Below are 27,372 nucleotides of genomic sequence, written 5' to 3' on the forward strand. Positions count from 1 at the left end.
TGTCAAACGCATTTCATACCGAGGGCTGAATGGCATTCATGATGCCTGCTGATGGCCGGAAGTGATGTCTTAGGCAGGAAGTGATGTCATTAAACAGGTCATAACAAAAAATAAGCACTTTTTTCACTTAGGAATTCATTAAAAATGATAGAAGAGAAAACACGCAAATCTTTATCATATTTCAAGATATGGGAGAACCCAATTTTCGTGGGGGCTGACCTTTTAGCAGTAACACCTTAGCACTGCTCAGCAGCTGAGAGCCTGAGGGCCAGATAAAAAGCTTCCGTGGGCCGTATCCGGCGCCTGGGCTTTATGTTTGACACCCCTGCAGTCTCAAACATTACCTAATTCATAAATAGGAATTACTTCTAACAGCAATACTAATGTTATGGTTGTTTAACATTATGTTGTACTCATTTAAGACACTGAAGTACATGGTTTTGCCTAGGCATTGCTCTTCAATGGATAATATTTTAAAACATGTTTCTGGAAATTATCCCCTGGATGCATGACCTTTGATATCATGTTCAAAGTTCTTAACCCCCCTTCTTACCCTGGATTAAATGATGAAGGCTGGGTGAATGAAAATCCTGAAGAGCCTGGAGATTGTGAACTAGGATTTGCACCAAAGGTAAATACTCCTGGGCTGTTGCTTGAAAAATTGAAATTAGTAGTACCGCTCCCAAATTGGAATGCTGAACCTAGAAGAGAGACGCACTGAGATTTAGCTGATTAAATGAAAACCATTCTCTCTCACTAACAATAATGGCCTGCTGGGACATTTAGGGCCAAATTCTATCCAATTTTCCAGCGCTGCTGCAGCTGTGCCAAAGAGGCATGTGGAGTCACGGAGGACTCCTCCAGGTAAGGGAACATTTGTTCCCTTTCCTCAGGGCTGCATTGCAGCTGCAGCAGCACTGGAAAGCTGGATAGAATTGAGCCCAATCTCTCCAAGACCACTGAATAACATGATTACAGGAAAAACATAACAAGTGTTAACAGCTTATGTTTTTAACAAGGTCCTTCAATTTCTAAACAGTGCCTCTCATCCCTATTTCTCTATTTCCACTGTGATTTTATCTTAGTAAGACTATCAATTAATCTTTAACAGAAAGATAGTTTTAAGTATGAAATAAAGAGAACTTTATTGGTTTATTATTTGGTTGACTGGTTATTTATTGGATTTAAATCCCATCTTTCTCCCTGAAGGGCACCCAGAGTTATAAACTCTGTCATTTGTACACTGATTGCAGATGTGACTCAGAAACAATGAAATCTCCTGAACTGAATTGCTTTGATATCTACCTTGTCCCAAGAAAATAGAGGCCAACACTTACAGCAACATTTTCTGATTAGACTTTTCAAATCAAGCATTACTGGAAACTAGAATATGGCATAAGATTCTCCCCCCTCCCCTGGTGTCATTCATTGTAGTAGCACAAATATTCATAAAGAGACTGACAAGTAACTAAAATACAACTCTTCTCTAGGAACAACAACCTACAGCATGAGACATGTAGGGTTTGCACTTACCAGAGTTAGGAGCTGCACCAGAGCCAAAGCCAGACTGCTGAGGAGCTTGTTGTCCAAAGACAGTAGGCTGTGCACTACTTGACACAGACCCAAAAGCTGGAGGCCCAGGTTGAGAACCCGAAGAAAATAATGATGATGAAAGTGATCCAAAGGTTGGAGCAGGGGGCTGGCTGGTGCCTTGACTTTGGCCAAATGTTGGTGCCTGGCTGGCACCAAATGCTGGACCAGCTGCAGGTGCTGAAGATCCAGAGCCAAACACAAATGAAGAGGAGGAACCTAGAAAAGCAAGCAAGCACAATAAATATAGAAACTTCTGTCAGTGTTTAAGAATAATGGGTTGTTCAAGTTTAAAGAATGCACAGCAGAGTTCACTCATGATGTGACAGCTTCTGGGGGTTTCCTCTGAAGACAGAGAAAAAAGAGACAAAGACAATGTATTCAGAAACTGAATATCTTGAAAAATTTCTGCTTGATGGCAAGGGCAGGAGTGCACACCAGGGCTTGTAGATAAGTGCTGCGGAAGGCAGCAAAGGGAGACTTCTGAGCAAGTCTGCCACTCACTCAGAAAGGGAGCAATCCCCTGTGCTTGCCTCTTGTAACATGAAGTAGAAGCAGCAAGTGGGGTTTTTTTCTTGGTGTACGTTTCTGTCAGGTGGGTCATAACTCACCATGTGCCTCCTCCAGTGCATGCCTGTGGGGGCCTGGCCTTCATCTAGTTTTCCTTATTGCTTTCTCCACCATGGCCACTGGTAACCACTCCCAGTAGCCTCCCGCCTAAACCCTCCCCCTACACCATCTGGGTCCAGCAGAGGTCACCAGTCAACAGCATGAGTATTAATTTACTTTTCTCCTAACCAAATGGTTATCAAACGTCCCAGGAGATTTACTTCTGCGTTAAGTCTTTGTGGGGGCAGGGGCCGCAAAGTGATCCCCAGGATCAAGCCCTTGTGGGGGAAGGGGGGCTATTTTTAAACTAAGCATATGTGCTCTCAGGGTCCAGGGGGTATGAGGAGCCCCGTGGAGCGTTTGCAGGGCTCCCTGCAACTTCTAAATAGTGTAAGTTGCAAGTGCAATTAAACCAGAAGTTTAATTTCTGGTTCAATTGCACTTGCAACTTTCACTAGTTAGAAGCCTCAGGGAGCCCTGCAAGCGCTCTGCAGGGCTCCCCACAACCCCCTGGACCCTGAGAGCACATATGTTTAGTCTAAAATAGCCCCCCCTCCCCCTGCAGGGGCACAACCCTGGAGATCACTTCACAGCTTTCTCCCTGCCCCCGCCCTTAAAGGGAACAGGGCATCGTTAGACGAGCTGGTGGGTCACGACCCACCAGTTTGAGTACCACTGAACTAATCCATACAACTCCCAATGTTTCCTATTCAAAAAAAAGTTTTAAACACATTTTCAATATTAGTGCAGATTTCCAGGAATGCAAGCCTTGTATAAACAGAGCTGCCTGTACTTTTTAAGCAGCACTGCAGACGCCGCTGTCCATTTTTCAGATCAAGGATTGTAAAACAGTTTCTTCAGTGTACACCTACAAGCATAATCTCTTCAAGTTTTGAGCATACCTGTAGATGGTGCAGTGGTGGTGGATGCTGCTGCAAAACCGAAGCCAGTGTTTGCTGTACTGTAAGTGGTAGTTACCGGACAAAAGAGAAATGGAAAATCGGCATTTGTACTGGAGGTGGTTGTTGGTGGCTTGCTCTCTTGGGAGAACCCAAAGGACTGTGATGTGTTAGAGTCAGAGGAATTGCCAAAAGGAGAGCTGCTCACAGTGTTGCTGGCCTGTCCAAACAAAAAAGTTGGTGCTACTGGCGGAGGATTTGCGGCAGAGGTGCTGCTGCTGAATAGACTGCTGCTGCCGGTGCCACTGCCATTGCCAGCAGAAACACTTGGCACAGCAGCATTAGAAGAACTAGAGCTCAGGAAACTGAATGCAGACTTTGTTGTTCCTGGATCTGAAAGAAGGAGTAATTAAATTATGTTAGGAACAAAGATAGAAAGGAAAGATGCATGGCAATGGGCTATTCCTTCCTCAACAGCTACAATGCTAGCAGAGGAAACCTGCAAATTTTAACTGGGCAACCTCCAAGTGTCAACACAACTAAGCTCTACATTTTCACAGAAATGAGTCTAACACACTTCACTCAGTGCAAAGTAGAGGTGGAGTTTTGGTGCTGCAAAATGGGAAAAGATTTCAGAAAGACTGTGTGCAAGGGTGTCCATGCACACACATTCAGATGAGAGATTCGGGAAAAATTGCACTGTGCTCTACACACAATGTTACATCATGCAGTTGTTTGTCACAATGTGCATCATGCCTGCACTAGGCTGTGCAGTTGCCACCCACTTTGGCAATAAAGCCTGCCTGTGTTGTGCAACATCAAAGAGGTTCTTCAACATTCTGTCCAAGTTTCAGGACTATCAGAAGACGGCTCTAACTCAGCCAAGTCACCAATATCTGCAAGCGACATTCAATAGGATACAATTTGTGAGAGCTGGAGAGAGTGCTAGATCAGTCTATATCTTTGCTCTTAACACTCCTCCTAAACTATTTTTTTTTATACGTCTGTCTTTTGCTGCCTCTGCTCTCTGCGCACAGTTATTGTTGATACTTTGGTGTAGTCAGGCCTCTTTTCTGTTCTCTTATGCTCTTATTCATCTCTCATTCTATTCTGCCTGTTGTCTCTTTATTTCTTTTCATTTCTCACCATCTCTTCCTGGTCTTTCTTTGCTTTTGCATTTATTTTATATCACAACTAGTTTGCTTGACCCCATTTCCTCTTACAACATATTTCACTTAAGAGTTCTTCTGCCTCTAGTTCAGATTTGTAATATCCTCATGTAATCTTCCCTTTGAACTTGTTCTCATCACTTGCATTCAATAAAGCCCCGCCAAACCAGATTAACAGCTCTGTCCCATTTTCTTGACATTATTCTATTTTTCTCTTTTAATTTGGTTTTCAAATTTTTTCAAATAATTAAAAATGATCAAAAACAGAAATAGAGAAAAAACAAATTGTATAAGAACACAATTTTTCAATTAGCAGAGGGAAAAGTGACTGTGTAAGAATCACCTTTTTCAAGGGGTGGTTCTTACATTATTTGATGGTTCTTCCAATCAGTTTTTTCCTCTACTAATCCTGGATCATTGTCAATCTCAGTTGTGTCCTTGTTACTTTTACGGAAGCTACAGCCACTAACTACAGCCACAAATGATACCTACAAAACACAACCTACAAAGCCACAAATGATACCTACAAAACACAAAACACATACACGGAGTTTGGTATCTTATTGCTAAATATCAAGGTCTTGTCCATATACATTTGTGTTTTGATCTACTCTTTGCCTTCAACATCATTAATCAATTATTCTTCTCTACTGTTACTGTTAGTTTGATTTCATCTTAGCTTATGTTAAGGTCTTATTTTTTTAAAAAAACTGTTTTCACAGACCTCCTCAATAGTTCAATTTTCAATTTCAAAAACCTTTATTAGGCATTAACAAACAAACAAAAAGACAGACATAGGAGCATACAAGGAAAAGGCAATATAAACAGACTGTCTAAAACAGAGGCCTGACTAGACCAAAGTAGAACAGCGGTTCCCAACCTTTAGGAGACTGTGGACCACTGAGGACAAAATTGGAATTGTTGGGGACCGCGTGCAATCTCCCACCCTCGCACACAAATAATACATTTAAATTTGCAATGCAGGCAGTCCTCATTATCCAAAAGTGTTCCATTCCTGAAACCCCTACAGATAAAGAAAACAGGTATTTGAAACCTGTGGTCCTGTCCCCCCTCAAACCCAAGTGGAGATGAGCTCCAGCGAGTCTGGAGGCTTTTCTGAAGCCTGCAGAGGCCACGGGTGGACACGCATGGCTTCTGTGGGCTTCAGAAGAGCCTCTGGAAGAAAGAGGAACACAGCTCACTTCAGGAGGCTCCAGTTTGGTCCACACCACAGGTTCGGGGACCCTGATGAAGAAATCTGCATGTACCGAACCCACAGATAATGTGGGCTGCTTGTAATTAGAAAAGATTTATTAGGGATTTATTATTTATAGAGATGGTCCATAGGGGACTGCTTGCTCAGAGAGATGCTGGAAGTAATCAAAAGCATTTTTTTTCCTGAGACCTTGTGGACCACTTCTCAGGGTCTCCCGGACCACAGGTTGCAAACCAGTGGTCTAAAAGATGGAGTGCATACAGTTTACCAGGGACAGAAAGATGGCTAATAGGCCTGTAATCTGAGGGTGAATCCCTGTCTCCTTTTTTGAAGACAGGTATTACCGTTGATTGTAACCAAGATCTGGGCAGAATCCCAGTTCTATCTATCCAAGTAAATAGGTCAGCGTGCCTCCTCAGTAGTATTTACTCTTTTCCCTATCTTTAGAGGTCCCTCAGTATTCCATTATAGAGCTCCTCCTTTGTAATGACTAGTCTTCCTTTGCTTGTATTTCTTTGGCTTAAAACTACCACTTCTACCCTGTGCATGATCTCATCTTTTCTCAAAAACTGCTTGCCTCGCTGTATAGTGTCCCAGTAGTTCAAGTTTCAAGAGCTGAAATTTTATCCAAACCAAACTCACTGCATTTCCTCCAGGTTTTTCCTTATTCAACTCTTATGTTATCTTTTTCCTTTCCTTCCATTTGTTCCTTGAATTCTTTTTTCCATTTATTTCCCTTTCTTCAAATGCAATCTCCAAATCATCTCATTTTCAATCACTTCTTATTTCCTTAGCCAATCCTCCCTTTCTACCAACACAATAGAGAGAGTTTTTGCCAGATGCAGGGGAGAGTACCAGGACGAAGGCTGTGCCTGTTGTCTTGTGTGCTCCCTGGGGCATTTGGTGGGCCACTGTGAGATACAGGAAGCTGGACTAGATGGGCCTTTGGCCTGATCCAGCGGGGCTCTTCTTATGTTTTCATTCTCTCATCCCATACGCCAGTGGTTCTCACATATTTAGCACTGGGACCCACTTGTTAGAATGAGAATCTGTTAGGTTGTGATGTCACTGGTTGTGATGTCATGACCGGAAGTGACATCATCAAGCAGGAAAATTTTTAGCAATACTAGGCTACAATCCTACCCACACTTAGCCAGGAGTAAGTCCCATTTACTATCATTGTTAAAAGAATATACATAGCTTGTTAAAAGTACAGGTCTGTAACATTTCCCCAAATGCAGCCACATACCATGGTAGCATCAAGTCCAATATATTATAAATAAAATATTGAAATGAATGGGGACCCACCTGAAGTGGGCTTGCGACCTAGTGGGCCCCGACCCACAGTCTGAGAAACACTGCCACACACAATCACGGTTATGTTCTACATTATGGTCTTCTTGTTTCTGCTTTAAAAACCTGTTCTTTTTACTTACTAAATTTCTACCCTGCTTTATCTTCCCAAGGGCATTAAAATTGGCTCAGTTTTGCTACTTGGTTGATCTGTTCTGCACAGGACTTTAACTCTGTTTTACCCCAGACCGGTTTTTATACTGGCTTATTTTTCTACCTTGTACCATTTGTAAGCTACTTTTCAACTTTGTGCCTTCATTATCTTGCTCTTTGCTACCTCCCTCCGCTTGTAACAAAGCTGTAACTGCAATATCTCAACGTTCCATAATTTACTTACTGAGACTTCTACAAGTAACCTAGCTCCTACACAATCGTTACTTCACAAGTGCCCACAATAGCACAAAGTGAAGAATGCTATATGTGATTCTAAACTAGTATAATACAATTTTTCTACCCCACAAGCACACCTTTAAGAGGCTAAGTCAGGTTGGCTGACCATTTGAAAATACTTGGTGAACTAACTGATCAAAAAAATTCAAATACTAAGTATTTAAGGCATTCATTAGCAGAATTAAAACAGTCGGAGAATTATGATTATAGGATTAGTTAATTGATGAAAATTAAACTCTAAAATATCACGGGCAACTTGACTCAGAAGACTCATACTTGAATCTCAAAACACGCATTTTCACTGACTTGTGCACACTCAAGTCACGCATGTTTTGAAACTGGAAGCGACTCGGGGATTTCTCTCAGGAACAAGTAGAATCACAATCTCAAAAACTGAGGTTGTTTGGGCCACCACTCCGCTTGGTTTCTCTCTCTATGTGCTTGCTTACTTTTTTTGTGGCTTCCGAAGGACCTCTTGGGCAACCTGGAAGCTGCATTCAAACCGGTGCAAGGAAGAGACTTGAAAAGAGGAGGGTAGGTTGGCTCCAGGAGGCAGGGGGTTGAGGGGGGAAGGGAGGTTTAAGTTTGGTTTTGGGGGGTCCACCTGCCCACCACTTCTGTCTCCTTGCTCACGCTGCCTGTCCCGTCCCCCCCATCTTGCTGAGCTGGGGTGCCTCGTTCCTCGTAAGTCTGTGCTCAGTGCTCCTTCTGAGGGCAAAATCAGGAGTCGTGATGTGAACAGGGGTGGGTTCATGGCTGGGATTCTTCAGGAACCAATCAGCATTTTCTGCTGCCCTCACTGGAGAACAATAGAGCATTTGTTTACAGATGAGATAGGGACATCAGGGGAGCATTAAATATGACACACACACCCCGCCAAGCAGCTCCTTTTTTTCAGCAGTGACATGCCTGACTCATTTGCCAAAAAGACTCGCACTCAAGTCAAACCAAGTCTTAAAAGCGCTCTGAACGAGTCCCCATGGCTACCCATTAAGACTCAAGCATGAGTCAAGTCAAAGGGGGTGGGGGTCTGAGCTGGACTTGAGTCAAGCCACAGTGGATTAGCACATCTCTGGTTATTAATAGCCAACTTCCATTCTATACCTATAAAACATGCATCAGATATTTAAGAGACTGAAGAGTTCTTCCTGCTTATTTGTGGGCTAGCCCACATAGTTACAATATGTGTCCAAAAGTTAGCAATACACTTAAAAACTCAGGCAATATCTGACCACAGTCAAACAAGAGATGAACCAATGAGCATTTCAAGTGCAATGGCAGCTGAAACTTTTGACAGCTAGGAATTAAATGTTTCTCTACACAAGTCATTTTTCACATCTAAAGGCTACAGAATTTTGGTATTAGATTAAATCTACAAAATTCACTACAGATATTGAGGAGTAAAGCAACAGGAAAAGAATTCTGACCCTCCTCAGATTCATTTCAGTCAAGGTTTCCCAAACTGTGGGTTGCGACCTGATCGCTGGTGGCTCACAAAGCTGAAACTGACACAATAGCCAAGAAGGAAAATATATGGAGTCCTATCAAAACTGAAACAGCCATGTTGCATGTTTACTCAGGAATAGGCAAACATGCCTTGGTCGACAGCAAAGGAAAGGTCAAGAGGAATCCAATGCCATAAGAATGGCCCCATTCTAACGAAAGAAGCTTTCAAAACACACTCAACAAGGAAGCTGATGAATGTATTGAGCACTATGGAAAGCGAAAGTATGCCACACATTCACATTTACTCACAAGTAAGCAAATGTGCTTTAGCTAGTGTTGAATGCCAGGCAAAGGGGAATGCAAGGTCACCAGAATGGCTCCAAGCTGATGGAGTGGAGCTCAACAAATACTCCAGAAGGCTGCCCCCCCTACTAAAAAGGACAGAAACAGAGACTTGTTGGCTAAGGTGAATTTTTTTAAAGACTTGTAAAGCCTTATAGGGTCCTGATAGTGACATTTTAAACCAGCTATTTTCAACCAGTGGTGTGCCATGAATGGTCTGCAGGTGTGCTGTGGGAGTTCAGGGGAGGGTCATTTATTAGTAGGGCCAATGGGGGTGTGAGCCCCCCCCACCAGCAATGTGGTGTGTCTTGCCAATTGCCAAAAAACTGGTGCTCTTCCTTAAGAATTTTAGTGCCTTGTCAGTGTGCCATGAGATAAAAAAAAAAGTTGAAAAACCACTGTTTTAAACAGTGGGTTCAGGTGTAAATAGGTTTGGTAACCACTGTTTTATAGGAAAGGGTTGTTGTCTTTTCCAGGTTCCTCTCCCACCCCCCAGGGGAGCCTCATTTTCTCTTCCCATCGCGCTGGGGTTTTAATGCTGTTTTGATGGAAGCTTTGAATCTCAATTTAGGTTAATTTAAATTTAATTTTTATTTAGCTTTATCTTAAATTGAGCTGGGTAGTGGGTAGATCTGAAAATCTTATTGATTATTTTTTGGGCGGGTTGAGGTTGAAAGGGAATTCACTTGTGAAACAGGACTGGCTTCCCCATCTCATCTCACCTTATTTAATTATTTGTTTTACTTTATATCTTTTTTTTAATTTGCTTGATGTCACTTCCAGCTATGACATTACTTCTGGTGGGTCTCAGTCTGACTGTCATTTTAAAAAGTGGGTCCCAGTGCTAAAAAGCTAAAAGAGAACCACTGATTTAACCCATCTTAGAATAACTGTCAACATCCTTATGCGTAAACATATCTGCAACACTCTAGAGTAGTGTTTCCTAAGCTGTGGGTCAGGACCAACCCATTGTTGATGGCTTCTGAAACTGACAAGCTTATAATTGACAAGGAAGATGTATTGAGACCTATGGAAAGTGAATCAGAGCCCCATACACATATTTACTCCCAAGTAGACAAACATAACTCAGCTCTTACCAAAGGTCAGGCAAAGAGGAACAAAAAGTCACTAGAATGGTCCCAATCCAATGAATGTGAAGCTCAAATACTTGAGAAGATGCCCCCCCCCAAAGTAAAAGAGGATAAAAATGGTTGCTTTGAGCAGCAGGTTGAGTGAAATTTTTTTTAGGTTCATAAAACTAGGTGGGTCCCAATGGAGTGTCATTTTAAAAAGTGGGTCCCAGTGGTAATAAGTTTGGGAAACACTGCTCTATTAGAATCCCATGGTATATATAGGCAGGCTTCCTGAGCCTGCTCCAAGCCACTATCATTACACATAATCAAAGGCTAAGATATCTTGGGGCACCTGTCTTTTCCAAGGACTTTTCCCATAATTTTCAACTGAAAAGTTGTTTTTTTTAAAATCTTCCAAGTGACAACCATTAGCAACAATTCACAGAGTATAGTATGTAGAACAGAAATTATGAGTATATTCTGAAGATCTCCTTCTAGATGAATTAACAGAGCAACCTTATGTATGTCTACTTAGAAACAAGACCCACTGTGTTTAATTGGGTTTACTCCCAGATGGCAGCCTAAGAATCCAATCCATTGCATCTCTACTCAGAAGTAAGTCCGATTATAGTCAATGGGGTTTACTCCAAGTAAGTATGGATAGGATTGTGGCCCAAGTCTGTTAAGTCACCTACCAAAGTAATTTGAGTGTATCACAGGAAATTATAGCAGGAGACCAAAACCTGTACATTCAAAGAATTATTGCGCTTACCTGCTGTGTTAGCTTGTGCCCCAAATGCAAATGCTGGCTTGCTTTGTTCAGTTTCTTTCTCTGCTGGTTTTGCCAGGCTGAAACTGAATGCCGGTTTTACTGTGCTATCGTCTTTGGTTTGCTCTGTCTTCCCAAATGAAAAGATGGATTGTGCCTTTGACTCCTCACTCTCCGTTTTTTTCCCAAACACTAATGGATAAGAAGGGGCAATGGACACCTTTTTTTCATCTGTCCTTCCCAAAACAAGCTGTGGAGCAGTTGTAGATTCCACATTACCAAACGGGAAGCCACTTTTTGCTGAAGGATTTTCATCTTTTTTCCCCTCTGGTTTCTTAAAGGAAAAAGGAGTCACTGAAGTTTCCTTTTCCTCTGCATTCCCAAATTTGAAGTTACTTATTCCAGTTTTATTTTCTGATGTGGCTGTGGAATTTGTGCCAAAAGTGAAACTCCCTACAGCAGGCTTGCCAAGTCCCTCTTTCTTCTCTTGCTGTCCAATGTTAGCTATTCCAAATTGAAATGATGTCGCAGATATACTGTTAGTCCCAGAGGGAAGTCCAAAGTTGAAACTACTGTTTGTCTTGGTATCTTTCATATCGTCCTCAGATTTAGACTCTGAAAGAAAGCTTCCTACTTTGGATCCTTCACTGACAGATAATTTAAATCCTCCTGCCATAGTGTTTGTTGTAGAGCCTATTTCTGATCCAACACCAAATTTGAACGCAGTTTGTTCTCCAAATTTGAAGTTTTTTCCTGCATTTCCCAACATCTGAGGAGAATCTGAGGATGATGACGACTGAATACCAAATTTAAATGTAGGAGCAGGTGAGGCTGAGGAAGAAGCTGCAGTAGCAAATCCTGGAAATAAAATATTTAAGATACTAGCTGTTAGAAATATAACGGAGATATTTACACAAAAGAACCTCACTTCTGGGTCAACCACAATTGCTTCAAAACCCAATCACATCAACATTTTACGCTAAAATTATATTTGGTTGGAGAACATTAATTCTATCTTCCTAACACAATATGACCATTCTCCATTTATAATTAGAAGAAACTACTTATGAGCAATTCATCCTAGATCACAAATTCATGATGGCTGAGGTTAGATATAAAGTACATCAGTGTTTCTGTGAATCGGGACCCACTAGTGGGTCATGAATCAATTTCAGGTGGGTCTCCAGTCATTTCAATATTTTATTTTTAATATATTAGACTTGATGCTACAATGGTATATGTGACTGCATTTGGGGAAATGTTACAGACCTGTACTTTTAAAAAGCTACTATGTATATGGTTTTAACAATGATAATCAATGGGACTTACTCCTGCGTAAGTGTGGGTAGGATTGCAGCCTGGGATTGTTAAAAAATTTTCCTGCTTGATGTCACTTCCAGTCATGACATCACTTTCGGTGTGTCCTGACAGGTTCTTATTCTAAATAGTGGGTCCTGGTGCTAAATTTGAACCAGGTGTACTTTGAACTTCATAACTACTGAAGTACACAATTTGGTGACCAGGGGTAATGCAGTTACCTGGGCAGGTATCGGTACTATTAACATAAGTTTAGAAGCAGAAGAGGTGGGATCTCAGTATCCACTGATACTGAGGTCCACCTTTAAATGCCCTATAACAAGGAAAAAAGCATCAAAAGCCAATTTCCTACCTTCAGGCTGTTAAATAATTATAATTACATTCCACTAGATTCTATTATTCACCACATCTAGTGGTTGAATGTGATATAGCATCTACACCAACACATTCTGGGGAGACAATGGAGGAACAAGTAATCTGGAAGTGGGTCTTTAAAGCTATTTTTCCACTGATTTGATATCCACTTTTTTAAAAATCTACTGGGGCACAGCCTGTATATGTAAAAACTGACAAGAGCTATTAAAATAACCAAAGTTACAAACATTTTGACAGCAAGCCTATTTGTTTATCCTTCCATTCAGTGGGATTCACATGAGAAATGTGCAGTTTGTCCTACTTCTGCTGGTGTTTTTGACTGAAAGCAGTACATCAGAAGAGAGTACAGGGTTAAACTGAATGGTGTAAAACAAAAGTGAATGGAAATCTTACACTAATTAGTGCATGTTTAAAGTGTGCATAAAACTGATTCCTTTTAGTAAATTTTTTTCAGGCACAATGTCCTAAGGGTATAGTACAATCCTTGAACACTTGGTGCATTTTGAGTAGAAAATACCAAAGTTATAAACATCAGAAAATACTGTAAGGTTAGTGAAATGAATGAAACACTAAAATAAACAAAAATCAAACCAAACGAAAAACCAAACATTTATATTTTGCATTCGCCTAAAAAACATCTGCACTTGGATGCTCATCCCATTTAGGCCTGTAGCTCCCGATCCAACATACATGTGAAATGACCATGCATGGATAACATTCAGTGGAGACAAAGCATGGTGGTGGATGAAAGGTGGAAACATTTCCCTTCTCTTTCAAGAAGACATCACAAAGGAAATGCTAAAGGCAAAAATTTACAGTCTGCAATTTTTTCAATTATCTCTGTGCCTTTTTAACGTACCTTCAAGTTCAGTCTTGCTACCTGGTTTTGCATTTTCACATGCCACACACTTGGTGGCATCAGCTTTGTTTTGTACTAAGCAGATTTCACAGTCCCAGCTTCCCTCTGGTTTCTTGAATTTGTCTAAGCTCAAAAATCCTCCAGAAAGAGCAGGTGAAGAGGAAGCACTGCTACTCACCACAGGCACTGAACCTCCTAGGTAAAAAATTATAAAGTAAGTATCAGCACAAGACATGTCTATGAAGTGTCATTTTATATAAACATACATATTAAATAGCTATTTCAGTGGGAGAAAACACATACCGTGCAATGGCAAAACCAGTGCTTGTCATTCTACCAGTTAATTGCAATCCTATACATGGTTGGTTTCTTGTATATGATTCAGTTTAAGATGGCGGTTCCCAAACAGCTGTGGCAAGCTCACAGGGCAGCTATGCAATGTCCCTGGCATCCTTTTCTTTCTGGCTCTCCCAGATGCCACCATCTTGATTCCTTACGCCTGGGAGAACTTGCACAATCCAAGATGGCAGAGCCAGGAAAGCTGCCAGGCTAAAAGGGTGCCATGTCCATGGCAAGCTTGGGAACCATTGGTTTAAGGGACTTAACTCCGAGGTAATTGTATAAAGGATTACAACCCAATTCAGGTCATTATTCTAATGATTCCAAAACATTCTGCAGTCGACCCTCCTTATCTGTGGGTTTGGCACCCGTAGATTTGACTCAACATGGGTGCCAACTCACACCACAGGGCTTCGCATGACTATATGGATGCAACCAGAAGTGCCTTTTGGTTGACTCTGGCAGGCTTCTGAGATGTAGAGAGGTCATGCGCAGCATCCCTATGCCTCAGAAGGCCTGCTGGAGCCTTCTGGAAAGCACTTCCAGTGTTACAGGTCAGGCTTCTCCACAGATTTGATTATCCACAGAAATCAATATCCATATGGGGGTCTGGGAACACAACCCCCAAGGATACCAAGGGCCCACTGTACAGTGCAGTTTTCAATCTTTCTGAAATGCAGTTTATCTGGGATTGGTCAGTTTTTTAATGTAGCACAAGAACTGAAGCTGACAAATTTGAAGCTTGCAAGATTATCTAAATTGGATGACCTAAATTGGAATTAACAATAGCCCCTCGGAAAAGCAAAAAGCTTGTTAAATAATGTTATTGTGTCATCATATATATGGGGCTCACGTTATCTGTGAGTTCAGCATCCACAGATGCCAAACACCACCCCCAGCCTCCAAATCCAACCAGAGCTATGCTCCAATCAAGTCCATGGGCTTTTCTGAGGCCTGCAGAGGCTGTGCACAATTGCCCATGCCTCTGCAGGTTTCAGAATGGTCACATGGGCAAAAAAAAAATGCTACTTCCAGTTTAATGATAAACCCAGACATGACTTTTTTGCCCTTATAAAGCATTCTGAGCTCTGGGTAAGCCCTCCCAGGCCTCAATGCCGTATAAAGGCAAAAATGTCACTTTTGGTTTTATCAAAAAACTGGAAGCTGAGTCCCCCCCCCCCCAAATGGCCACTCTGAAGTCCACAGAGGTTGCAGGAGGTCACACATGGCCTCTGAGGGCCCCAGAAGGGCCTCTGGACCCAACTGGAGCACAACTCTGAACTGGTTGGGTTCAGAGGCTTGGAGGGGAGTGAAATGCCCAGAACATTCCAGTGCCCAGATCTACTGGAAATTAACACACTACGGAGGTGGAATGGCAAGCTCCAGTGTGAAAGGGGGGACCTGCTTTTTTGAAGGACAGCGGTTGCGAGTTTGGCGACTGCTGGTCTAGTCCAATTGAATAAGCATAGAATATCAGGTCAGAAGGACAGTATTTCTTAATCTTAGCCTGTCATAAAGCTGATTTTTAGGAGGCACTTGAATGCAGCATACCAACCTATCACAGAAATGAACACTAAGGGCACAATCCTAATCAGTTTTACTCAGAAGTCCTATTTTGTTTAATGGGACTTACTCTCAGGAAAGTGTGGTTAGGATTGCAGCCTAAATCACATACTATATGCCATTTCAACTACCCTCCTTTGCCTCCAAACTATGACACTATTACAGAAATGGAAGTCAACATTGACAAGATTCCAAAATTCAAAACTAGCACAGGAAATTATTTCTAACTACTGAACACCATTTAATATTAAGTTTGGTTACCATATATTGACACAGAGAGAGGATAAGAAGTGGGGACATTACAAATAGAGTGTAATGTCTTCCGTCTTAAAATTCCAACATACATTCTGTAGTGTTTTTTACTTTATTTTCACTGACAGTTTAAAATGATTAAGCCAGATTTCTTCATATTGGTTTTCAATGTGGTAAACTCACCTGGTTTGTCTGACTGACAGGCCACACATTTGCTGTCCTCAGCCTTATTTGACACTAAGCACACAGAACAGTCCCAAGCACCTTTGGGCTTCTTGAATTTGTCTCCAAATCCCAAATTAACTGTAACATCAGTGTGGCTAGAAGAGGAAGACACTGATGCTGCATTCTCTGAAACTACAGGAAACACAAGCGCTGGTTTCACTCCCGTTCCAGGTTTTGGTGTTTCACAAGCCACGCACTTTGTAACTTCCGGTTTGTTCTGGACCAAACAAGTATCACAGTCCCAAGTTCCAGAGGCTGGTTTAAACTTATCTGCAAAGCCCTGTGTCCCTGTTGAAGAAACAACTGGTTTGATGGTAATGTTCTGAGTCAAAGTACCAGCCTGCTTACTACCATCTGATGTTGGCACTTTAGCAGCTTGACAGGCTATGCATTTGTTATCTGCCAGCTTGTTCTGAATGAGACAAGTATCGCACTGCCAATATGTTGACACCTGTTTTGAAGTATCTGCAAATCCTGAAGACGTTCCAGAGAAGCTACTTATTGCAGGTCTTGTATAAACTACTGTGCTTGTTGCAACAGGTGGAGTGGCTGCTGTAGAGAACGTGGTTGGAGAAGCAAAGCCTAGGGAAAATATACAGGAAAGACAACTTAAGTTCCTAACAAATTGTTTATCTTACAGGAAGACTAAATCAACCTTTTTAAAAAAAATTGAAGTACCATACCCAGATTTTAAAAAATGTATGAACCAATCATCTGCATGAACTAGACATGGGTGTGTTACAGCAAAATCCTAAGCATGTCTACTCAGAAGTAAGTCCCAGTGAGTTCAAATGGACTCCCAAGAATGTATAGGATTACAAACTTAGTATACCTTCTCACATATAGGGGGCCCCTGTATCCATGGATTCACTTATCCATGGATCGGGTCCATGGGGCCCACACCCCCAGAGGTGAGGGGAGCTTTGTTCCTCTTGCCTCTAGAGGATGTACCGAGCCTCTGCAGGCCTCAGAATGATGGTTGGCGTGAAAAAACTGCAACATTCAGTTTTTTCATGAAACTTTTTAATGCCTTGAAAAGCATTAGGAGGCCTGCAGAAGCCCTCAGTGGCTGATGTTACTATCTGTAACAGCTTTAAGTAATATGAAGAACACTTAATTAATGCTAATTAATTAGTTTTAATAATTTATTAATAGATTAAATAATACTGATTAGTGTTTCAATTTTCAAAGAACTCTATATTTTGACAATGGCAGTAACATGAGCCAATGGGGTTCTAACAGCATAGATTTATACAAGGTGTAGAAACCATCCCTCAATCCCAAAACCTTCATTCAAAATTCACACTGATTTTTGAGCTGTCAAACATTTTAGACATTTTCAAACATTCTTTATAAGTTATTCAGTTTTATAAAATTAAAAAAAGATCTTCAGAAAACTGGGTTCTGTATCCAAGAGATCCACAACATGTTCTTCACAGTAATTGTGCAGTGCTGAATTTCAAGTAATTGTTTATAATACATAGCAAGGTTACTAAAATAGGAATGCAAGTGGTTCCAGTTGAACTTGAGCACCAACTAGTAAGAAGCTACAAACATTTAAGAACAGGGCATGACAAAGTAAGTATTAAGAAGGCTGTCTCAAGTTCTTTAACCCACAATGATCCAGACCAGCCATTTTCAACCTTTTTCAGCTCACGGCACACTGTCAAGGCACTAAAATTGGCAAGGCACACTCCCAGTTTTTTACTTACATTAAATTACTATAGTACAATTAATTTTTAATCAATATAATTAATACAATTAAATCATTACATGACGAAGAGCACAATCCTAACCAGGTCTACTCAGAAGTAAGTCCTATTTTGATCAATGGCGCTTACTCTCAGGAAAGCGTGGTTAGGATTGCAACCAAAGACTGGGGGAGGGGGATGTGCCTGTGGGACTTACTTCTGAGTAGACATGCCTAGGATTGGGCTTTTGGTCTCACTCTTTTTTCTCAAATACAGGAGCAGGCAATTGGCACTTCTCCTCACCCCACCCTCTCCCACAGGAACATTTCCCCCATCTCATAATTGCAGTTAGCACCCCTCCTACTGTCCCTCCCCTCACTCGTCCCCACCTTCCAAAGGTCCAGAATCACTTGCCTCACATTCTTTCCCCCTCACTGCCAATTGCCTGCTCCTGTATTTAAGAAAAAAGAGTGCAACCAAAAGCCCAATCCCAGGCATGTCTACTCAGAAGTAAGCCCCATTCTAGTCAATGGGGCTTACTCCCAGGAAAGTGGGGCTAGGAGAGGAACCTGAGACCCCAGCCCAGCCCAGGTCTGTCTACTCAGAAGTAAGTCTCATTATAGTCAATGGGACTTGCCAGAAAGTGTGGAGAGGATTGTGGCCCAACGCCCTCCTCTGCAAGGCAGGGAGGGTCACTTTGGGGAGCTGCAGGCAACTGTGGCAAGGAGAAGGGACTTTCATAGACCCTCAGCCAGCCCATTCTTAGGCTGCTGGCCTCAGCAGACTCCCTGACTTCCTACCTGCTTGCCTGCCCCCTGGCTCCCTCCTTCTCACCCAGTCCACCCAGACCTCCTCCAGGCTCCTCTGGCTGCCCAATCAGCATGCAGGGCAGACAAGGGACTTAATACCCAATCCTAGGTGTGTCTACTCAGAAGTAAGCCCCATTATACTCAAGGGGGCTTACTTCCAGGTAAATGAGGATCGGGTTGCAGCCTTCTTCTTGATCAGCAGCAGGGGATGCAAAGCAGCTTCCTTTTTCGCCGCTGCTGTGTGAGGGTTAAAGGAGCCGCTTCTCCCACCTACGGCTGCTGCCTACATCCTTTGGACCCACAGCACACCTGAGGCTGCCAGTGGTTTGAAAACCGCTGATCTAGACAGACTTCAGGCTTGCAGTTTCCATTTTGTTTTCTTTTTACAACACACCAAGGTCCACCAACAAAAGCTCGATGCAAAATCATAGCAGGGCTGAGCTAGATGCAAAATGATGAAGCTAATTAGCTACTGCCATCACATATGCAGTACTATAATTTGAATATACAATTGAGAATCAGAAGTTCTTGTTGATTTACTGAAAATTTCTTAGGCAATCTACCAGTAGAACCTGATGTACCTTCTGCTTGCCGTGATCTACAGAATGACCATGAAACCTCCTAAACCTGGGGAAAGAGAATGTCTTTAACTCACGAGCTAGGTAGGGATATTTCACAAAGCCTTCTTGACTTAAAGACTTGGGAAAGAAAATGAGGGCAGACAGACCTTGAACTATAAATAGCTCCACAAGGTGGCATAAGTATGATCTACTCTTGATGGGTTTTTCTTTACAGTTCCCATTACACCTCTGATCAACTCCAGAACATTAGATATGTAAATACCTCCAAGTTTTGAGTACACTACTGCCTACAACTTATCACCTAAAGCCTCAGCTGTGGACTCACCAGGACTCTTCAAAATATCCAACACACTTCCTTCTTTCAAGACTTTTGCAGGCTTAAAGGGACCATCGTACTCACTTTCTTTCTTATTGCTGATACTATTGACAGCTGTGGATATGAAGACAAAAAATCTGAATGGGTTATGGCCTGGACCATGTATACTTGCAAGAGCAACTCCTCCTTTATCAATACATCAGAAGTATACAGTCCTTCTCTACTAAGACCTTCGGACAAGAAGTGTTTCCAAGTTACGTACAATCATGAGCCAACTTCTGGGAAGATAACTGTTAATATGCAAAGAGGTTTTTACTCCCAAAGTTCTGACACTTACAGGGCCACAGTTGTAAACCTAGGAAAGAGGAAGAATGCTGGTGGAACACTACTTCTAAAGGGGAAGAAGGAACACCTCCTTTTCCTACACTGCACAAAAGGCATCTTTTGAGCTGGGGCAGCCCTGCACACCACTTGTAGAATTTAAGGTCTGTGTATTTAAGCCTGACCATAAAAACTTTCAGATTAAGATATTGCATGAGGTAGCTAGCTTGAGTCTGCTTTTAGTTTGAGCACTGGTGAGCTTTTGAGCTGTTTTCAATTGGATGTTTTGTGGTTTCTGGAAATGAAACTGCTTTTAGTTTTGACATCATTTGCACTGGCCTTGTGACTGTTGGATATTCTAGTACTTATTTTATATCCACTGCTTTCAAAAGAAAGTAACTTGGAGTTGTTTAAAGAAAAAAAAACTGAGCGAACTACTGAATAATAACCACACTGTGAAGGGAAACATCTGGTGGACTGAATTCTATGAGTTCTTCTCACATAATATTACTGTAAAAAACCCCACTGAAAAATTTAGAATTCATCTATCTGTGAAAACCACCTTGAATGCTGTGTAAAAACAAAGGAAGTCAACATATAAATACTGAAAATAAAAATATTAAATAAAATTAAATGTCTGAAAGCAGGTATTTTTCTTCAAATATGGTCTTTAAAAAGTCTTGTTCATCAGATTTTGAAGACTATTCACAAAAGGAAGAACTTATTTACTCATTCAGTCAACTACAGAGTATGACAGGGTTGTCAACCTCATTTCAATGAATTATTGGAAGAACTTCCCAAATCTTTTAAATGCATTAATTACCTGAATTAACCAGAGGCAACACTGGTGTATCCTTGGGTCCTGAAGGCTCAGATGACTTTGCAACAGGAACACTAAATTTAAAGCCACCAATCTATGAAATAGAAATATGAAATGTCAAAAGGAAACAGTGTTGCTTGTGCATGCCCACTGGTTTCTAATGCTATATTTCCAAGATGAATATTAATGCAACTATTTATCTATTCTATCATCCCTACCATCTTCCTTATTACAAGTTTACACATGCATTGTTACTTACAGAACACACTGGTGGCAGCACTTCTGCTTCAGTGGACTTTACAATTGGAGATGAAAATCTGAACACAGGACTGCTAGAATTACTGGCTGGTTGCACCTGATTTTTAAAAAAAAATTAAGACTTTAAAATAACTTGGAGAGTTACTAGTCACTGGTTAATACTCTAACTGTGGATATTTCTTGAATTCTAAGGACTTGGGCATGGATTCAAAGAATGTTATAATTTGTTTCTGCATATCCAAGTCAGTCATAAACTTGGGTTTCTCAAATAGAAGCTGTAATCCTGCCCACCCCCACCAGCTTGTTACAAGGCAAACTGCTTTTTGAGACTGCGGAAAGTTACAAAAGTAGCTGATATCAGATCTGTTTTTAATAGAGAGTCTAACTACATGCACTAACGTTTACAGCAATAGGAAACATGACCTGTCATCAGCCTTTGTTCTGAGCTGCTGACTCCTCATCCACTGTGATTGCCAAGAGATGGTAGGTAATGGGACTGAGAAGAAAAACCTGTGCCACCAGTTTCCCCCTCACTTTCAGGTTTTCAAAGTAGTAATTCTGTAACTTCATTACATACCAAGCTTTTGAAAGATTAACAGCCAGTTTTTATACCTCCCAAGTGCTTTGCAGCCATGACAGACCATGGGTATACAAAGCTTGCTGAGTGTATTGCTATAGTGTAGTATGTTACAAACTATTACACTCAAAAATATGCCTATAAATTCTCATGTAATCCACCGTAGCAGTGTGACTGATCCAATTAAAACTTTGTACCTTAAAATCAATATGACAACTACACTACTACCAGCAGCATTTACTGTGCATCAACCTTTACAGGATGTTCCAAGCGGCAGAGTCTATGTCGATGAGATTGAAAATGTAAGATGACAAAGAAAAGATGGGGGGGGGGTTTAAAATAATGAAGGCACAGAGGGGACAAAGTAGGACAAATATAGAAGAAAACCATAATTCTAATAGAAAATTACCTTGTTAGCTACCGATTGTGTAGAAGTGACAGGTGAAGATGAAACAGTAGTACTAGCAAGAGGGCCAAAGCTGAAGTTTGGTAAAGATGATGTACTGATGGGTAATGATATTTCTGGCAGTACTGGCATATCCATCTCCTAGAATTGAGCACACACTATTAATTTTCAGGTTGCATTAAAACCTATTGCCCCACATGGGCCATTTCTACAGGAAAGAAAGAAAGCAGCCAAGTTACTTGAAATTCCAGGCATTAAAAAACACAAGGGAAAATGTAAGTGAAACTTTGGACAATATTGGACTTCACTGTTTTGCAGCTCTTTCACATGAGCAGCAACTTCCTATGTAAAGTACCTGCATAGTTACAACATGATGATAAGCTTTTCCTGATTAGCAGTAGTGTCATTATGCTGCTGTAATAGGGGTTGTAGGTAGTCCCTATGAAATTAACATTCTGCACAGCACTCCTGCCTTCTCTCATTTCTTATGGCCATTATAGACTCACTGCAGACTGTAGGTCCACCAGGGGAATGAGTTCCTTCTTGCTAGAACCCTGTATTCAATTTCAAATTTACGTTCTGACCCCATAGCAAACAAAGCATGGAATTAAGTAGCTAAACACTCAAGTCTAATGATTAGTATTTTGTGAGGAAGAATCTGGCCTATGAACTATAACTTTGCTTGACATTCAACGTTCCTTATTTAATCTGAAGCTCAAATCTGCTAGTAATGTTACTCTAAGGCAAGTTTTACAATTACTCAATATTTTAATTTTAAGACTGCTCTACCACTGCAGAGTAATAAAAACTCTTACCTCGTCCTCTTGTGCAGATTTTGATACATAATGGACTCCTCTTTCCCTCCTCATCTTGCCACCACCACTACCACCACCTGTTGTAGGAGGTAGCCCATTGGATGAAGCAGTGCTGAATTTCGGTTTTGTGATACTGCTAATAGAGAACCAATACAAATCAATATAAAAATTTCAAGAACTCAGTGTTTTTGAAATATAAAATATAACTCACTCTAAAAAACAGAAAACAAAAAATGATGCACATGAAAACTAAAATAGACATACATGGGGGGAAAAGAACACCTAGATAGGTTGGTCAGGTAGTCAAGCAGATAATAAATTAAATAAGCCAAAAAAAATTACACTCTCTCAGCAACTTGAGTAATGTGAGTATTTAGGAATATAAAGAAGGGCCCTCACCATTTTAGAAATCTGAGACACATAGGAGTGTGTGTCCATTTTCTCCACTTGCTAGCAACAGGAAAACCATTTAGTGAAAAGTGAATTTTATACTATCAGTAAACTTATTTATCTGTCATTGGGCTCTTCTCCAAAACAGAAGATATGAAAGAAGAACAAATATGCAGGGTACAAGGCAAAAAGCCACCAAGAACACTTACAATAGCTTCTTTAGATCTAGGATCGACTTCACATACCTTTCTGATGGTTCTATTTGCTGTTCTACAGCTAGATTTTTCTCCTTCACTCCCTGTGAGAAATGCAAAAAGAAAAAAATGCAATAGGGTTTTAATTCATTCCTTTGTGCCCCCATCCCAATGTTTTTGGCCTAGAAATAGAACTAAATGTTGGAGCAAGTAACAGGAAGCCCCCAAGCCTTGTTTACCCAAATGTCTCTCTCATGTTACCATTTTTATCTTTCTCTGGCTTTCTGCTCTAGTACTTTTACTGCCCCCTGCTGTCTGAAGTAATCCAAATAAATCCCTTCTGATGCAGGCTATATTTCTATCACCAAAGCTCATGTGACTATTTTTCTGCCTATAGCAATTACCTCTCATTCTTACTCAAAGTAAGCCGACAGCTTCAGAGTGTTAAGAAACATTCAGGACAGATTTCAAACATAAAGTTACTCTTATTTACAATAGGGAAAATAAGTTCCCATTGTTTATTATAAATACATCTGCATGCATAACAAGTGCAAGAGTCTCAAATTAGATCATGGTGCAAGAAGAGGTGAATAATAGACTTACTTTATGGTTTACCTCTACTCTCTGTCGAATCCTGCTTGATTCAACAGCAGATGTTAGAGATGGTTTAAAATATTGCGAACGACTCATTGACAATGAAACAGTCTTGGGTGTCACAAGTTTCTGGACAGGAGGACTGTTGGATTCAGCCTGTAAAGGATGCAGTGCTTAGTGAATCAAATCAATCTCAATAAATCTAAATTAATAAACACCAATATATTAATTTCCTATTGAAAAAATTAACTTTTACCAAATTAAAACTTAATCAGCTTTTGGCAAAATTTTGAAACTTATACAAAAATTTATTATCAATTACATTTAAAATTAACACATTAATCTCTTGTCTCATACCCATCATAACGCAATTCATAACTTAATTCACTATGTGTTCATGTGCCCACAGGGAATTAAAACCAGATATTAAGGGCATGTTTTGCGGTTATTTGATTTTGGCATATTCTCTCCTGCCCTTCCTGCATGCATACACATCCTGTGGGATCCAGTTCTCAGGAGTGTGTGTGTGAACCTCAGGAGTGAGTTTACAGGTCGTGCTGGGAAAGCAGTGAAAGGAAAGGGGGAAATCCCCCCCATGAGTTCTGTCCTGCTCACAGTTTCCTCCTAAACACAAACACCCACTATAGGTATAATCTAATTATCCATGAAGTTTTCACCCATGGGTTTTATCTCAATGCAATGGGAAAGGCCCTTTAAAGGAAAAAAAATTGTTCAACAATAGCCTTATTAATGTAGGAGAGAGCAGGTGGCAGACAATCATTCTCTCTACAGGTGCTTAGAACAGCTTCAATCCCAGACAAGTGACCCCTTCCTTCCCCTTGAGTACATGAAAGAATGCAAAGTGGAAGTGATCATCACCACCTCTTTGCATTCTTTCTCCGCACAGCACTCCGGGTGAAGGGAGGGGTTGCTACCTCAGAGTGAAGCCTTTCTAAGCCTTTGGAGAGAGACTGATTGCCTGCTGCATCTGTCCTGCATTACAAAAGTCAGCAAGGCTGTTTTGTTGAGCATTGCTTTTTAAATGGATTTCCTTTAATGCAATTTTTGGCATCCACATGGGTTCCGGGAACGGAACCCTCATGGATACGAAGACTCAATCTATATCTAGAACAAAATAAAAGTTACAGAGTGACATACTCAACAAAACTATACTGAATTTCAGTTATCTTTACAGTAGCAAATCTGTTTCTACTCATAAAAGAGAATTTAGTTTTTCAAAGTTCACTGCTAAATATTACTTTTAAATACAAACTTGGGCTACTGGTCTTTCCAAATGCTCTCTCCTGAATGTTCTATTTAGTTTGCATGTGATCTATATCAAGCTAAATTAGGTTAACTATGAAATTCCATTCCTATTGAAAAATTTTACAGCATAAGACAAACAATTGTTTGATGATTTGAAAATGTGTCATACTGGTATAACTCAGGTCTTCAAAACACTAACTGTACTACACTATCAACATATTTAGGAGTTTTCCTAAAATCTCAAGCATGCTGTTGACAGTTGACTCACGTTGGCAACAGACCACTAAGAATCTCTCCAGGCCAACAATTACTGCTGCCAACCATTTACTGCACCATGAAGAGACAATTCTTTTTCCACCCAATGACAGGTGGGTACAGCATTAATTTTCTGTCTGGCATCTCTAATATCTGGGGCCTGTTAGCTAGTATTTAATACTCAATAGAAGTCCAGCTCTATGAGCTGAAAACTTCTACTAACACAATGAATACTTACATAAGACAAAACATTGTAACTTTCCAAAGAAGCTAGTTAGCAACAGAAATAATGCTAAAGGAGGAAACAAACCGATTAAAGCACAATCTAAATGCCTTAAGTCCTTAGCTATGAGGGTATACACTATCTAGAATTAGCACAAATATGCCAATACTAAGTTAACATGGGCTGCTTTCTGAATTTCTCAAATTTCAGAACTCAAAAAAAGAAAAAACTGAATAGGAAAAATTGTTATGCTTTCCATATTGCATGTGATAATTTCTTCTACTTATTCCTGCTGGTATTGGAAATTCTAAAGAGACAATTTAATTAAAGATGTTACCACTTAATTTTCACCCTACCTTCCCGTTTGCTGAGAGCATTAAATATAAGAAATTACATAGTATAGGTAGCATGCATGCCTTCAGCAAAGCGCTGCTCCATTTTTGGAAACTCCCTAAGTGATCAGAAGGACCCCTTGTGTAAGAAGTATGTTCCTTATGTTTCTGACAACAGAGGAGTTGCTGGCTGGAGGAGCTTCTGGCAATAGAGTACTGCTTCACTAAATAGTTGCATGCCTGTAAGAGACATTTCAACCTAACTACTATTATTGAAGTGTCTTTCCTATATACATAATGCTACCACCACAAAAAAGGGACACACTTCCTAAAGACTACTATTCTAATACCTTGCACACAGTAAGCTACACAAAAAAAGGACATTAAAACACTGGGGAATAGGCTCAATTCCTCTTATGGTAGAGCCCTATTATTATTATTAACAGTATTTATATAGCACTTTTCAACAAAAGTTCATAAAGCTATTTACAAAGAAAATCAAATAACTAAATGGCTCCCTGTTCTAAAAGGGCTCAGAATCTAAAAAGATGCAAAAGATCATCAGCAACTACAACTAGAAAAGACACTGCACTGGGGTGAGGAGGGCCAGTTACTCTCCCCGTGCTAAACATAAGAGGAATACCACTCAAAAGTGTCTCTTTACCCAGTTAGCAGGGAAAATCTTTAGATTACATGCACTCGCACATATAGAATACAGTAGAAACTCGCCTATAAGTCGATCTCACAGATAAGATGAGGGCAGGTTTTGAGCACAAAATCATGGAATTTGCTATGGCCCTCGGATAAGACGGGGGTTTAACTTAGGGAGGTGTCTGACTATAATTTTGTCTGATTTTACCTGAGGCCAGATCCTGAAAAATAATCTCCCAGTAATTGTTACCTAAGAACTGTACAGTCACTAATTTATTAAAAACACAGTATAGCCAGGGAGACAGACCAGGGACAGACTGCACTTGCTCCCAGTGTGGAAGGGATTGTCACTCCCGAATTGGCCTTTTCAGCCACACCAGACGCTGTTCCAGAACCACCTTTCAGAGCGCGATACCATAGTCTTTCGAGACTGAAGATTGCCAACAGCATATACATAGTACGTATATATAATATATATACATACATACAGTATTTTTAATACTGTTTTTGCTATACTATGTATACATAGTATACATAGTCTCTAATTTATTATAATATATAAATTTATTATAGTATAAAAATAGTCTCTATTAAAAACTATGATCTATCTCCTGGGGGCTGGGGGATAAGAATAGGCCCTCCGTTTGGCTGTACTTGTAAGAGGCGACTAAACAGCCACCGGGTAGATGGGACTCGTTAGCCTGGGAAGGCAGCTCATCTGAGAGAAGGAAAACTCTGATCCCAAACCTCCACTGCCTTGTGGCTACATCCAGTTATGGAAAAGGCTTCAGGAGTCAACCTCGAGGCAAAATCCGGAGCCGGAGTCCCTGAGGCAGTTCATGGCTGAACACAGTCACGTTCTGGCAACTCCTGCGACGCTGCTGGAACCAACCGTATTGGCTTCTACCTTTCCATTGGACCATTTCATGGAGATGTGGAGAGGGGGATTTGCTGCATGGGTAACAGTCTATCCTCCATAACTACTTTACCCAGGCTTCATGCACTGGAGAGCACACTCTGTTCCAGAACCACCATTCAGAGCGAGATACCATGGTCTTCCAGGACTGAAGGATGCCAACAACATGAT

At 40.8% G+C, this 27,372-nt stretch overlaps 1 protein-coding gene across 4 annotated transcripts in view; it reads right to left on the reverse strand.

Annotated features, from left to right (window-relative positions):
* The window catches only part of NUP153 (nucleoporin 153), a 52,378-nt gene that overhangs the window by 1,294 nt on the left and 23,712 nt on the right, over window positions 1-27,372 (reverse strand). For 2 of the 4 annotated variants that reach the window (XM_066625219.1, XM_066625217.1), the window contains 13 exons: window positions 23,568-23,714; window positions 23,016-23,068; window positions 22,381-22,516; window positions 21,569-21,706; window positions 20,584-20,679; window positions 20,328-20,418; window positions 19,193-19,297; window positions 15,745-16,368; window positions 13,408-13,602; window positions 10,860-11,714; window positions 3,102-3,491; window positions 1,534-1,809; window positions 554-701 (listed from right to left, as the gene is read on the reverse strand). In XM_066625219.1, the coding sequence (XP_066481316.1) occupies window positions 554-701; window positions 1,534-1,809; window positions 3,102-3,491; window positions 10,860-11,714; window positions 13,408-13,602; window positions 15,745-16,368; window positions 19,193-19,297; window positions 20,328-20,418; window positions 20,584-20,679; window positions 21,569-21,706; window positions 22,381-22,516; window positions 23,016-23,068; window positions 23,568-23,714 (3,254 nt within the window). Of the gene's footprint in view, window positions 1-553; window positions 702-1,533; window positions 1,810-3,101; window positions 3,492-3,883; window positions 3,995-10,859; window positions 11,715-13,407; window positions 13,603-15,744; window positions 16,369-19,192; window positions 19,298-20,327; window positions 20,419-20,583; window positions 20,680-21,568; window positions 21,707-22,380; window positions 22,517-23,015; window positions 23,069-23,567; window positions 23,715-27,372 lie in introns of those variants that run through there. The other 2 variants (XM_066625218.1, XM_066625220.1) reach the window with 2 other exon arrangements.

The sequence above is a fragment of the Tiliqua scincoides genome, chromosome 4 (assembly GCF_035046505.1).
Source record: "Tiliqua scincoides isolate rTilSci1 chromosome 4, rTilSci1.hap2, whole genome shotgun sequence".
Classification (NCBI taxonomy): Eukaryota; Metazoa; Chordata; class Lepidosauria; order Squamata; family Scincidae; genus Tiliqua; species Tiliqua scincoides.